Below are 13,431 nucleotides of genomic sequence, written 5' to 3'. Positions count from 1 at the left end.
GGATTGTCATTTCAGAGGTCCAGGATCCTTCATGAACCTAGATATTGCTACTCTCTTCATATTTAGTTAAAGGGACAGGTTGTTCCCAATGGGGACAGGAGAGATGCTGCTTCAAAAAGGAAAATGAGGGAAGACATAGCACTTAGCAACAAGTGGGGCTACCATGTCTGAGATCTGTCAGAGAGCTTGAGATAGCTGTTGGAAGAGCAGTTAAGGGTGTAATTCCAGCTGATGGACAAGAACACAGATGCGCAGATACGTACGTCACTCTCAGAGCTAAACGAACCACATGCAAAAGCAAGTGCACATACCCATGGGCACACACATGTGCATACACACACCCTTCACGCACACATCCACTTACAGAATTGCACATGCCACACAGAGACACATCCTACTTACTGACACACACATTCAGTTACCCACATTCCCACATAAGCACAAAAGCCCCCTAACTTATAGACACACATCTCTGGGTGCATGCCCTTGGATGCTCTCATGCCCAGACATACATGGCCTTATGTGCCTCCAGAGCCTCTCTGTCCCAGGACCTAACTACCCAGGACTTGGGAACAACCCCGGACACATGAGGGACTTCTTGGGAGCTCTGTGGTCACCAAATGTGGTCAGCATCAGTCCAGTCTAAGGATTCCTTTTTCTAAATGACATTATGGACCCCACATACTAAGTTGGCTTAAGATAGGATATCTGGTAATTTAAGAGTTTGCTTGTGTTATTGTCGTTAGGTGGTTCTCTCCTCTATGGCACAAAGTATATCTCTCTGGATTCCAAGTGTTTGAGATCACACCTGGACGTTGAAGCACAGCCCTTCTCACTCTGTCCTCTGTTTCAACCCCTTCCACACTATGGAGCCCTTGGTGGAGCAAAGGGCTACTCATTTACAGAAAAAAAAAAAACATCGTACTGTAGAACCAGGAGAGTTAGGAGCAGAAATAACTTAAAGAAAATAGTTTTTCAAAAGCCCAGTGAGAGGCACCTGCCAGGTCATTACGGCACGGGAGTTGTGGGGCCTCTGGACACTCTTTCCAAGAGGCCCTTGGGATCTCGTCACTGGCAACCTGCCTCGGGCATCACTCACACCTGGTATTAGTTTGATTCCCAAGTACCTGGGCTCCACACCTCCCTTGACACAGCTCCACCTCTTCTGACAGTAACAGGCTCCTGTCAGAAACCTACAAGTCCTCTTGAGAAAGTAACTTTACTATAGAGCATTCTCACTGCCAACCAAGGAAGCTTGATCGTGACTGACACACACAATGCTAGCTCTTCCCAGACACTCTGGCAGTGTCTTCTGAGCAAATAAGAGCTTCACTATCTACTTTTTTTACTTTAAATTATTTTTTATTTTTCAATTACAGTTGACATACAATAATATATTAGTTTCAGGTGTGCAACCCAGTGATCAGACATTATATAACTTACTAAGTGATAATCCCAATAAATCTCGCACCCATCTGACACCATACATAGTTATTAGAATAGTATTGACTATATTCCCTATGCTGTACTTTACATCCCCATGACTATTCTGTAACAAAAAAATTTGTGCTTCTTACTCCCTTCACCTTCTTCACTCATCCTCTCAACCCCCCTCCCATCTGGCAACTGGCAACATGTTCTCTGTATCTATGAGTCTGTTTCTCTTCTGCTTGTTCATTTATTTTGTTTTTTTAGATTCAATTGTTAATAGATGTTTTTATTGCCCTTTTATTGTTCATACTTTAAATCTTTCCTTCTTCTTCTTAAAGAAGACCCTTTAACATTTCATGTAACACTGGTTTGGTGGTGGTGAACTCCTTTAGCTTTTTCTTGTCTGGGAAGCTCTTTACCTGTCCTTCGACATCTACTTCTTGATGATTATCTGAGACCTGGGCGTGCAGCCTCCAAAAGGAGACTCCCTCTCACTAGGCAAACAGTTGCCTGCTGATAAGTGATCTGGTATCGAACAGAGACTGTTTCTGCACCAGTGAATCGCCCTCTAGCCCAGCTGGCATTCCTTATAGCAAAGTTAGTTGAAAAGCAAATCTAATCAGAACGCGGATAAGACCAAAACCAGACTCTCACCTCAACTAGGGATTCAGTCATTATTTCGTAGGTGAAAGCGTGAGAAGAGGTGAAGAGAGAGCCTTTCCTGGCCATGTCACGCACCCCGCCTGGGCTCTGGGCGGCAGACTCCTGGTGGTCAGGCTGAAACTGGATCCAGCCTTCTTCTCTCCCTTACGCAGTATCGAGTTCTCCATCCCCCAGCTGCTGTGCCGGAGTGAATGCCTGGCCTAGCCCATCTCCTTTCAACAACCTCCAAACTTGCAATAAACCCCAAACATGGATCTCATAACACACTTTCCTGCTTTTCCACAACCCAATGGTTACATAGAAGAAAAAGGTGGTTATCTCAGCTATAGAGCTGGGAAATGCAGGTATAAAGAGGTACTGTGCCTTTGTAACTGGTTGGTTGAATAGAGGCCGAGTGAATTAAGTTGGTTCATGGTCCAAGTTCATGCAGGCCCCCTAGGGATTCCAACCTGTTTTGGGGGCTTTTAGATCTGTTTTCCTGTGGATGCCACATACAGACCTGGCTTGGGGAAACCCTCAGGAGATGAGTGCAGGCAGGCTGGCACCTCCCTCAGCTTCAGGCCTGGGATCTGGTCCCACAGAATGTGCAGTGAGTGTGCTCAGCACTGCCTTTGAGAGCTGCCTGGGCTGTAGTCGCCAGATTCCAGGTGCCCTTGGTGCCCTCTGGGTGCACAGCCATTGCTGGACTGCTACTCTCCCCACACTTGGTCTGTATTCAGGCCCTGATGGGGTTGGGATCTGTAAGAGTTGCTCCAGTCTATCCAGTACTTGCAACATTTGGACTCAAGAAAGTCCTATGCTGCTAAGAATGGCACTTGGCCAACCTTATCTCATTTCTCTCCGTTAATTAATCAAGACCTCACAAGGTGAATGCTTAGGGAAGTTTCCTCGGGGTGAATGTACAGTGACTACAGAACATCTGAGACCTCTTCCTGGGAATTAAGACAAGAATGATAAATCAGTACTAAACAAGGGCCGTCATGGTTATCTCACACATTCCTGTCATCATACATGCCCCGGAGAGATTTACAGCCTTAGAGTGGAATACATGTGACCATGAAGTTATGGAAGGAGAGTTGATGGCTGTATCTTTACCTTCTACCTAGAAACCTGGACAGATTTTTCTTCCAGAATTCCTTACACCATCTGGGAATCCACCTCGAAGGTAGCATGAGGGTGCTCATTACTTCCCAGAGCAGCAGTGTAAGACAACCTAAGGGAAGAATTTTGAAAGAAAAAATTTTTCCATTGGAACTGTTTAGTGTCCAACTTGGAATTTGATCTGAGCCTTGAAATTCACAAGCTCCTCGCGCAGCTAGGGCCTGAATAAAAGGTGTTGGTTTAGCATCTTGACGAAGTGGGGACAGTGCCTGAGCTCTCTACAGCCTCACCTTGTGCTCATGGGGTGTCAGCTGGGTCACGAGAACAGCCTGCCCTGGGTAAGCTGAGGACTTGTGCTCACATCTGTAGTGAGGCCCACAGCACAGGACAGAGGGGTGGGGGATTTTGCACCACCTCCGCCAGCAGGTTCTTAATGCAGGCCTTTTCTTTTGACTCCTCAGTGATGTGGTCAGTTAGGGGTATCAGTGTGAACGTTAAGCACTGAGCAGGCCAGGGAAGCTAGAAATCAGGCAGTAAGAAATGGTCCTGTGAGCTCTGAGGGCCACTGTGTCATGGTTCCCAAGCATCGTGTTAGAAATACACTTCTTGGCCCAGCCGGGCGTGGCTCAGCGGTTGAGCATGGACCTAGGATCCAGGAGATCGGGGTTCGATTCCCGGCCAGGGCACATGCCCAGGTTGCAGGCTCGATCCCCAATGACTCTCTCATCATTGGTGTTTCTATCTCTCTCTCCCTCTGCTGCCCTCTCTGAAGTCAATAAAGATATATAAAAAAAATTTTTTTTAAGAAAAAAGAAATACATATCCTGGGCTCTGCCTCAGAAATTCTGACTCACAGCTTTGTTATCCCATGTTCGTTAGGGTTTGAGAATGTGGTGTGGCTGGCCTGAACCCAGGGTGCCATCAAGACTGCAGTCTCTCAATCCCCTAGGCTTCTTGGGCACCACAGGCTGTGCTCAGGCTGCCCTCCCAAGCAGGGTCTGGGTTTGAAAGGCCCTCGGTGGCCTCTGCTCAGGCACTTTCACCCTCTCATCTTGGGGCTCAGGCTCCTTTGCTGGGCGCCCAGGGATTCGAGGACTCAAAGTGTTGTAACCCTTTGAGGCTAAGCCAGGGCAGGGTTGGTTGGAACGTGTCAAGAACAAGGTGAACCAGAGGTAGGTCAAGCTGAGTGGGGAATGCTGCAACTAGATTCTACAAAATGTTCCTGAAAGATCCCTTTATCCCCTTTCTAGAATTTTGATAACGGCGACTCTCGCCTGGACTCCAGTGAATTCCTGAAATTTGTGGAGCAGAATGAAACCGCCATCAACATCACCATCTATGCAGACCAGGAGAACAACAAGCTGCTTAGGTGAGTGGAGTGAGGGGGCAGGGAGGGGTCTATGAGGGGAAGGCTGGATAGGAGAGGGGATTTGAACCCTTTCGTACCTGCAAAGGAGCCCCCAGTGTTGATGCAAAGTAAAAAGCAAAATAGGAATTCTGTCCTGTTCTATTCTGTGAACATTATGAACTAATATACTGAGCACCACTGGTATCTGATCAAATGGTTATTGTTTTTGGCTAGAACTTGCAGTGAATAGAAGCATGTAATTTTAAAGTAAGTGATCAAGGGTACATCAGAGCAAAGTTGTTTCTGAGTGCTGTGGGTAATGTTTTAATAGTTAATTTTCTGAAGGAATTACTTTAATGTTTTATTTAACCGTAGCTTAGTTCTGATTTTCAAGATAATCGGTGCTATTTCATCTAGAGAACCTTAATTGTTACAAATGTGAGTGTGTCTCTTTCCTTTTCTGGTTTTACTCCAAAGCAAATAGTAGTAAAAATGGATCCCTAAGAAGCTCCTGGTGTGGTTCCAATACGTTGGTAAGAATTAAAAATAGTTTAAGCACCACTTCGTTCAAAAGAAATACAAAGCATGAATCCCAGATTCTAGAAAGATTCCTTCTTAATAATAGTCTATGGCCAAAGTATAATATTTGAAAATCCTTCATATTTTGATAACCTAAAATTAGACTATATTTTACGAGTTCAATGTTTGATCCTCATAACATACCAGTGAAGGAAGACTCCTTGTCTCCATTTTACAGACGAGAAAACAGGCACAGAAAGGTTGAATAACTAGCTCAAGGCCATTTGGGTAAGAAGTGACTGAGCCAGGGCTCAAATGCAAGCCACAGGGAGAGTGAGGGAGCTGGGATTCTATGAAACTTCTGGGAGATCTCATTCTAGAGTGGTGATGCTTTCCTGAGCTCCACATTCTTTTAAATCACATATTCCTTTCATATCACCTATTCCTCTCTCTCTTCTCTTTTGATTTTCCTAGTTTGGTTGGCTTGACACTTATACTATAGGGAAAGGCAGTTACTGGTGGAAGGTGTGCAGGCAATGAAACATTTGTCAATCAAAATTGGACAGAACCATTCAGGAAATTTTGGTTGCCTTGGGGAGGAACATTTGAGTGATCTGACATTCGGTATAACGAGCTGAAGGCTGGGTGCTTACAAGAGTCAGGGTGGTTGATGGTGGTGGGAGGTCAGTGTAGAGAGAAACTTCCTCAATTGACAGTCACCTTCTTGGCCTCCTGTGGGGGCCCAGGTGTACATGGTCCTGATACTTTTCTTTCTTCAGGAGTGAAGCTGAGGTCTGGCTGACACACTTGTGTGTTTTGTTACAGAGGACTCTGTATCGATGCTCTCATTGAACTGTCTGATGAAAATGCTGACTGGAAACTCAGCTTCCAAGAGTTCCTCAAGTGCCTCAACCCATCCTTCAACCCTCCGGAGAAGAGTACGCTGCACCTAAGAAACAGGGAGTTACAGGGATTGGGAGCATTCCGAGGGGGCCAAGATTGATGGCACTCTCTAGAGCTTGCTAAGAAAAGTCCCTTCCACGATTCTAGGTGGGCTGCAGCCCATCATCTCCATGGTGATGTTCAGGTCCAAAAACCTTTGGCTAATGGTAGCATTTGCTCAGATGTGGTGCCTTTGAGGGACAGGCAGGTGCTGTGTGGGGAAAGGGTAAGGTGCACAGACTGTCATCAAGACTCTGTGTTCCACCTTCACCCTAAACTATTGCCCCCGCTTCTCCCAACAGAGTGTGCCCTGGAGGATGAGATGTACGCAGATGGAGCTGAGACCGAGGTGGACTGCAACCGCTGCGTCTGCGCCTGCGGAAACTGGGTCTGCACAGCCATGACCTGTGACGGTGAGCTGTGCCTTGGGCGGCGGGGAGGAACAACAGGGGCAGAGCTTCCTTCACGAAATCACCATGAGCGGCAGGGTGGGGATGGTGGAGAAGCCTCCGGTGGCAGCTGGAGCAAGGAACCCGCGCAGCAAGTGACAGGCTCAAACTCGCCGTATTGGAGCTCCCCCAAGGCAGCGTTGAGGACAAAGCGCTTACCCCAGACACGGAAAGTTTGAAAATCACTCCAGAGGCTTGGAACAAAAGAGGTTCAAGACCCAGGGCAAGATCCAATGTTGATATGAGATTGAAATAGTGACCATAATAATGAAAGCAAATGCTAACTTAATGAGCACAGTATGCCAGGCAGCTTCTAAGCACTTTACCTAGTAACCCACTTAACCCTTATGACAGCTTAGGGAATCCTCAATCTAAAAGACTCAGGTGTTTGGAAGATTAAAATACTCCTCCTCACCAACTGTTCTCAGCAAAAAAAGGAAGAATGTTTGTAACCTTCTTTGAACTAACAGAATTAGATATTCCTTGAAAAAGAGAAAGTTGAGGGTGGGTTGGGGATATAGAGATGTCAGAGAGAGTTTGGGAGGCCAGCGCAGAAGCCAAAGGGTATGTTGGAACCACTAGGGTCCCATCAAGCTCCTGAGCTACAATGATTAAAGCCGAGCCCTGGGAAAAATCAGGCACCATTCAGAGTGGAGGTGAGACAGAGAAGGGTGGAGCCAGGTTACATTTGCTCTGGGAAGAAAGGTCAGTTGGAAGGAATCAAACCCCAAATTTACACCAGATGTAGTGAACCAAAAATTATCTTAAACAGCTAACTGAGACGAGAAAAAGCAGGCTGCTCCTGGGATCTGATAACTGGAGACAGAGGTCAAGGACCTAGGAAGAGATTTTTCTAGATAAAAAGCCCAGACAATACCAACAGTACAAATGGAACTCAGTGCTACCCAGGGGATCCCTCGTTTCCCACTCCCCAGAACTAAGTCTCTTCTCAGTGCAGGAGGCCTAACTCCAGAGACAAGTGAAAGAGCACAAAGAGGCTATTTAAAGACCAGAAATGGCTAGAAGTCGCTGGAGGCCAAATCAGAGCTAGGGTAGCCAAGCCAAGCACACAGTAACTACTGAAGCCAAGAGAGAACATCTCAGAAGAGTACCCAGACTGCCTCAACCAGGAAGCCTTCTGTACTTGTCTTCCCAAAACTCCCCGCAATAGCTTTCCACACCTAACTGCTCCTGGTCTTAGTAATGGTAGCCGTCCATTTCTAAGATGGGGCAGTTGGTGAACAGCTGGTTTATGATCATCTGGATAATCACCCCATCACAGACTTCAGACATAATCCAAATGATTGCCCCACTGGGACTGTGCCCATTTCCACAGCAGCTGACTTGTTTTTCCTCTCTGGATGGTCCAGGTTCAGAGCCGTATGTGGGTGTAAGAAGCACTTTCCATGGTGGTGCCCCAGGGGCCTTAGCACATCTTGGTGTATGGACCATAGATCTGAAAGGACATTGTAGAGGCGGCAACCAAGGGATTTTTAGGTCAATACCTGAAAGTTGGATCCTAAATCCCAATGGTGTAGAAAAGAAGGGGCACCAAGAGTGAAGCCAGCTGGAGCCAGAGCCAAGGTAAACTGCCATGGGGGCAGCTAGATGCTCAAGTCAGGAAGCCGAGGTGGAGCAGTGTTTCCTAACAACAAGCACTATTCTCAATAAACGTACAGCTTGCTGGGCTCCATCCCAAACCTACTGAGTCTGAATCTGCAGAAGAGCAGCTTGGAAACCTGTGTTTTTAAGATGTATTCTGTGATTTTTTTCTCACTGTGCAAGTTTGGTAAACACTGTAGGTGTGGTGATCAGCCCTGGCTGCACATCAGAACCACCTCAAGAACTTTACAGAACCCTATGCCCAGGCCCCTGCCTCACAACAGTTAAATCAGTCTCTGGAGGTACAGTCTAAGCAATTGTATTTTGAAATGTTCTGTGAAAAACAGAGAATCATTGCCCCAGAAGAACTTGAGTCAGGATCCAGATTTTCTCTGTAGCTCCTTCTGCAAGGCTGGTTCCTAGAATGGATGTGCTGGAGCAGTTGAAGACACTAGGGAGAGAGGCCGGAGGAGAATGGGAGTAGATTGCTTTGTTTTCAGTGTGTTACTTTGGGTGTGTCAGAGGAACGAGGCTAATTCACCTCTTCACAGATTAAATGGGAGATGAAATTAAGAACCTAGAAAGTAGATGCCAGCGGGATCCCTAACTGGCTTCCCTCAGCCAACTCTGCTCTGAGCTTTGGTTCTTCTTGCAGGGAAGAATCAGAAGGGGGCCCAGACCCAGAGAGAGGAGGAGATGACCAGATATGTCCAGGAGCTCCAAAAGCACCAGGTGAGTTGCAGCCTCCATGCTGATTCAGGTATCTCTGCTGCCACCAGTCCCTTCCATCATTCAGACACTGGCTAATGTCACAGGAGACCAAAAAGATGCACTCTGTTTAATACAGTAGATCTTGAATGATACGCCTATACTATCAAACCATGATACAGTTCCCTGATGATGTCCTTGCAGAGTCCCACAGGTCCTAGCAGATATAGATTACAACTTGATAAATTGCTTTATAAGTAAGAATCAGCCAGTTGGTGATTTGCAAATGGGGTGCAAGTGGTTTACAAATGAACAAGGACTAAAGAAGTTTACTGTTTTCTGTCACAACCAGTGCCTAGACCTGAAGACATGAATTCCTGAAGGCCAAGCTATATGGCTTGCTTACCATTGCATCCCTGTATTTAGCACAGAGCTTGGTATATAGTTGTCTCTCAATGAGCATGAAATTAGTGGATTTGGACTAAAGCAGAAAAGATTTAAGTTAAATGCTGAGCTGGCTAGAAAACAGCCTGGGATTGACAAACAGGAGACTTTGAGGTTCTGCTTCCTGGAAACTTGAGAAGATAGTATGAATTCTGTTCAGGTTCTATGTCAAGTTGAAGGCCTTCTTAGGGAAAAGGTTCTTAGCAGAATAGTGATCCACTGACATATTTTTCTAAGGGCCTAGAGAAAAAACATGGGTATGCTGGACTCCCGGGCCTGTATTTCCACAGTTTACCACAGAGTCTTAACAAACGATATTGCACCTTAGACCACCTGTCCGTAGACTGGGTCTGGTAATTCAAGCCTTCTCTCTCGGAGAAGTTTTTAACGAATATAAGTCACAAGAACTACGAAACTATTAAGATGAAATATTTGACTTGAAAATAAAGAATTGTTAATACTAATTGTTCATATTTATTGATTTTATATGCAGTTTGTCGTGATTGTCACTAATAGTATAGAAACATGATGTTAGTTTTTTGAACCAAAGCAGAATCTCCCATCCTTCTGTTTTTCCATATCTCAGCAGCCTAGATAAATGCCAGTGATTTTTTTTATATTTCATAACACTTATTTTTCTCTTGCTCTTGAAGGAAACAGCTGAAAAGTCCAAGAGAGTGAGTACCAAAGAGATGTAGTGAGGAGGCATCTAGGAAAGGTGTCCAGAGCCCGGCACCGTCTCCTCCACTTCAGCGCTGAGTTCAGTATACACAAGTGTCTGCTACAATTGCCAAATCACCAGTATTTGCTTGTATAGCAACAAATTTTATTTTGTCTATTTGTTTTGCAATAAAGGAAAAGAGAGTGGCTGGCTAGGAGGGGAAAGGCCATAGCCTTCATTGCTAGGAGTGAGTTGAGAGAAACTGTAAAATGGGGCTCAGGGGTTGGAGGCAAGTAAGGAAACTGCATCAGGGTTGGGAGAGGAGCAGACCCAGATGTGAACCACTTCTGAGTCTACCACAGCTATAAGCACGCTGCAGGGAGGGCAGGCAGTGCCAGAGAGAACTCAGCCGACTATCCCTAGAGGAGGGGTTTGGGCAGCTCAGTGGAGCACGCACTCTGCTTCCAGCCCTTTCTGTTGCCGTCAGCGTAACAGACTCCAGCAGCTTTGCTTCTCCTCGTGGCCCCAGCCATTGCCTCTCGATACACAGCTGTCTTACGCATTACCCAGTGACCCTCAAACTTGATGGAGTGTCTGGGAGGGTGCACCCAAATGATACAGATACTTGTGGACTCTCAGCCCCTAACCAAATTTTTAAAATACTTTTTACCAAAGGTGCTATTTTTCTGTAAAACTTTTTTTGGCAAGTTGACTTTGTTTTTCAATGATCATTATATTATTGTTGTTGTTCTTTAATATTTTATTTTGACTAGAAATTAAGCTTTTGTAATTATTTTTCAGTAGTCCTACCATTTCAGAGGTGAAGGAGTTCAGGGTTCTTCCTGGTGCAGGGATCACTCTAACCCAGGCTTCCCACCCTGCTGCATAGTAGCTGCAGCCCAGAGTTCATGCCCCTGGCTTCCAGTGGCTCCACAGTTGGCCCGAGGAGCAGCGGGTGCCTCAGACAGAAGCCAGGGGAAGAGAAGTGTCTCCATACAAAGCTTTCAAGCTCCAAGAGCTAATTTGTTTTCAGTTATTTTAAATTCACGCAAATCAGTATTTCAAAGGATGGAGACAAGTGCAGCCAAGCAAGGGTTAGATATCCCAGCCTATCAATATGCTCGTTGATCCACCACGAACTAGGAGAGTGACTTTGGTCCTGGCTCTTCCTATTTCTGGGCCTGTTTCTCAGCGCGCAGGCAGGAATGCATTGACCTTTCGATTTCATAACTTGTAAAGTCTCTGGTTTCAGAGGAGCCAGGTCCCTGTGATTTTCCTTCTTCTTAGGATAAATGAAAATTTGTTATAACAAGAAGATTCAGACAGCCACAAACAAGATGACCAAATCCGACCTCAGTCTGAGTGGCCGCACAGGCTGTGCTGTGATGCAGAGCCCTCTCGGGTAAACCCTGCCCTGGGAAAGAGTGGGAAAGAGAACCTCTCCACTGTGTCTGCACTTCTGTGTTTCCTCTTTAACCTTGGAAACAGCGGGCTTACCATTTAGATGAGGACAAGAGGAGGTTCCCACGTGTCAAAAGAGGGGGAAAGTGGAAATTTAATCTTAAAAGTGTGATTGGTAAGAAGTCGGTCCTTCCTGTGTCTTTTGGCCTGTGTAGGTATTAACCCCACTCAGTACCATATTTAACAAGCATTAAGAATAACAAAGATTAAAAACTTGACATGAGATCTAATTTTCAAAAGGCAGGTTACAGACCATTGGAGGGAAATCATGTACTGCACAGGCAGCTCTGAGAAAGTTGTACCGGAGAAGAAATGGAATTTTTTCTAAACAACTTCCTTTCCTTTGCAAGGAGAACATTCCACTTTGTTTAGAATTCTGAGCTTTTATCTACCATCCCACTTAAAAGTTCCCTTGGAACCCTCTTGTGCAGCCTGAAATGCACCTCCCTGTCCAAGTGCTTGGGGAACCCCAGCCGCACGGCTTGATGGAGTCTGCCAGCACTTGGACACCACAGGAGTGAGAGCAGGAGAGCCAGTTTGTAAAGCAAGGAACCAGAGTGTCTCCTTCCCAGTTACATTTAGGACAATGGTTGCCATCCCAGACTTACCCTACCCTGCAACACTGAATTCCCAAGAGCAAATCTGCATTCCTTCTGTAAATAGGGGAGCTATTGTCTGCACCATTGAATCACATGATCTGATGACCATTCGTGGAAAGCTGCTAAATAGCCTAGTTTGGGGAGTCTTGCATGGAGCAAATAGTCAGGATTAAATCAAGTTCAGTTCCTCCAGCTCTCTAAATGCACAGGGCTTAGTCTGCAAGCTTCCTTGGGCTTTCTCTGTGTACATGGTCTTATAAACATATTAATTACAGCATCTGTTAAGATCCAGTGTCCATGGAAACCTCACAAGCCATGACTCTGGACTCCATCACTGTTTTTGGAAAGCAGGGCTCCTCCACCTGCCAATAAATCCACGTGAACCAGTTGAATGTCTTTCCTTTACACTTATGTTTTTAAACAGTCAAATCTCAAGAAGCAATTTGAACAGGTTTCCGTTGCCTATGTGTCTGTGAAATGCATTTGTATTTAGTAGGCTTCCATATTGCATTTAACTTGTTTTTGTAACTCCTGATTTCTTTTTTTTTTTTTTTTTTTTGGTATTCTTGATAAATAAAGAAATTAAAAATAACAATTGTATTGGTTTCCTTTCTCTCCAAATAAAGTTATGAGAACATACTTACCTCATAAAAATAAATTTGGGTTTCAGGAGCCTTAAAAGAGGCCTGAAGAATTTTTTCCTAATACTTGGAACTGTAGCTGGGAGAGAAAACTTACTCAGGGAAAGTTTAAAAGAATGATGGGTGGTGGGTCGGGTGGGAAGTGGTAAGAAGTCTGGCAGCATTGGTGTATTGAGAAGAGATTAAACTAAATGACTCCTGAAGCCCGAATGGGTCCTTTGAGACTGGAATGGCATCAGGTGAGGCTGGCTGCAGGTAAACCTGTACGAGAAGCCAAATAAACCTGGGCAGGTGGCACAGGGAGTATGCGAGAGTCTGGCTGGATGACCTTAGTGGCTTTTACCTGATAGACACAGTATCCATAGGGATAAACATTTCCAAGTGGACTGAATGTTGGCTGTTTAAGACCCTCTGTTCTGCTCCGTCTTGACACATGACCAACACTTGCTTTTCATTTCCCTGTCCCAGTGATTATAGGCATCATGTGCTCCCCACCCCAACAAGACCACCTTCCAAAAGAGCTCATTATGGTTGATGAGGTTTATGCTTGCTTAATTTTAGTCGTGTGTAGAAATCTTGCTTCTCTAAAATTATAGCCAGATCACCTTGAATGGATTTATGGTATTACTCAAATGCTTATCAAATATTAAAAGGCTATCGCTGGTTATGTTATGGTTACAGGTTACCAATCTCATTAATCACAGTTTGATTTGAATTTTCATTCTCAGGGATCTTAAACCCAGTATAAAAGGTACCTTGTCCACAACCACTTTTAAATACTGGCTGGCCTCACCCCACCTTCTGCCAGGCTCCAAGAACACTTTTCCTGCTATTACAGTACATGTGTTCAGGAAGTAAAAAT

The 13,431-nt window shown here is 45.2% G+C and overlaps 1 protein-coding gene across 1 annotated transcript in view; it reads left to right on the top strand.

Annotated features, from left to right (window-relative positions):
* FSTL1 (follistatin like 1) overlaps nt 1-12,479 on the top strand; it is a 50,498-nt gene extending 38,019 nt beyond the window's left edge. Inside the window, exons 7-11 of the mRNA XM_087818178.1 lie at nt 4,446-4,564; nt 5,888-6,000; nt 6,307-6,417; nt 8,711-8,787; nt 9,861-12,479. Of these exons, the coding sequence (XP_087674304.1) occupies nt 4,446-4,564; nt 5,888-6,000; nt 6,307-6,417; nt 8,711-8,787; nt 9,861-9,905 (465 nt within the window). The 3' untranslated portion in view covers nt 9,906-12,479. The remainder of the gene's footprint in view (nt 1-4,445; nt 4,565-5,887; nt 6,001-6,306; nt 6,418-8,710; nt 8,788-9,860) is intronic.
* The last annotated feature ends 952 nt before the right edge of the window (nt 12,480-13,431 follow it).

Source organism: Miniopterus natalensis, chromosome 6, assembly GCF_054644295.1.
Source record: "Miniopterus natalensis isolate mMinNat1 chromosome 6, mMinNat1.hap1, whole genome shotgun sequence".
In the NCBI taxonomy this organism is placed as follows: domain Eukaryota; kingdom Metazoa; phylum Chordata; class Mammalia; order Chiroptera; family Miniopteridae; genus Miniopterus; species Miniopterus natalensis.
This window is presented reverse-complemented; position numbering and strand designations above follow the sequence as displayed.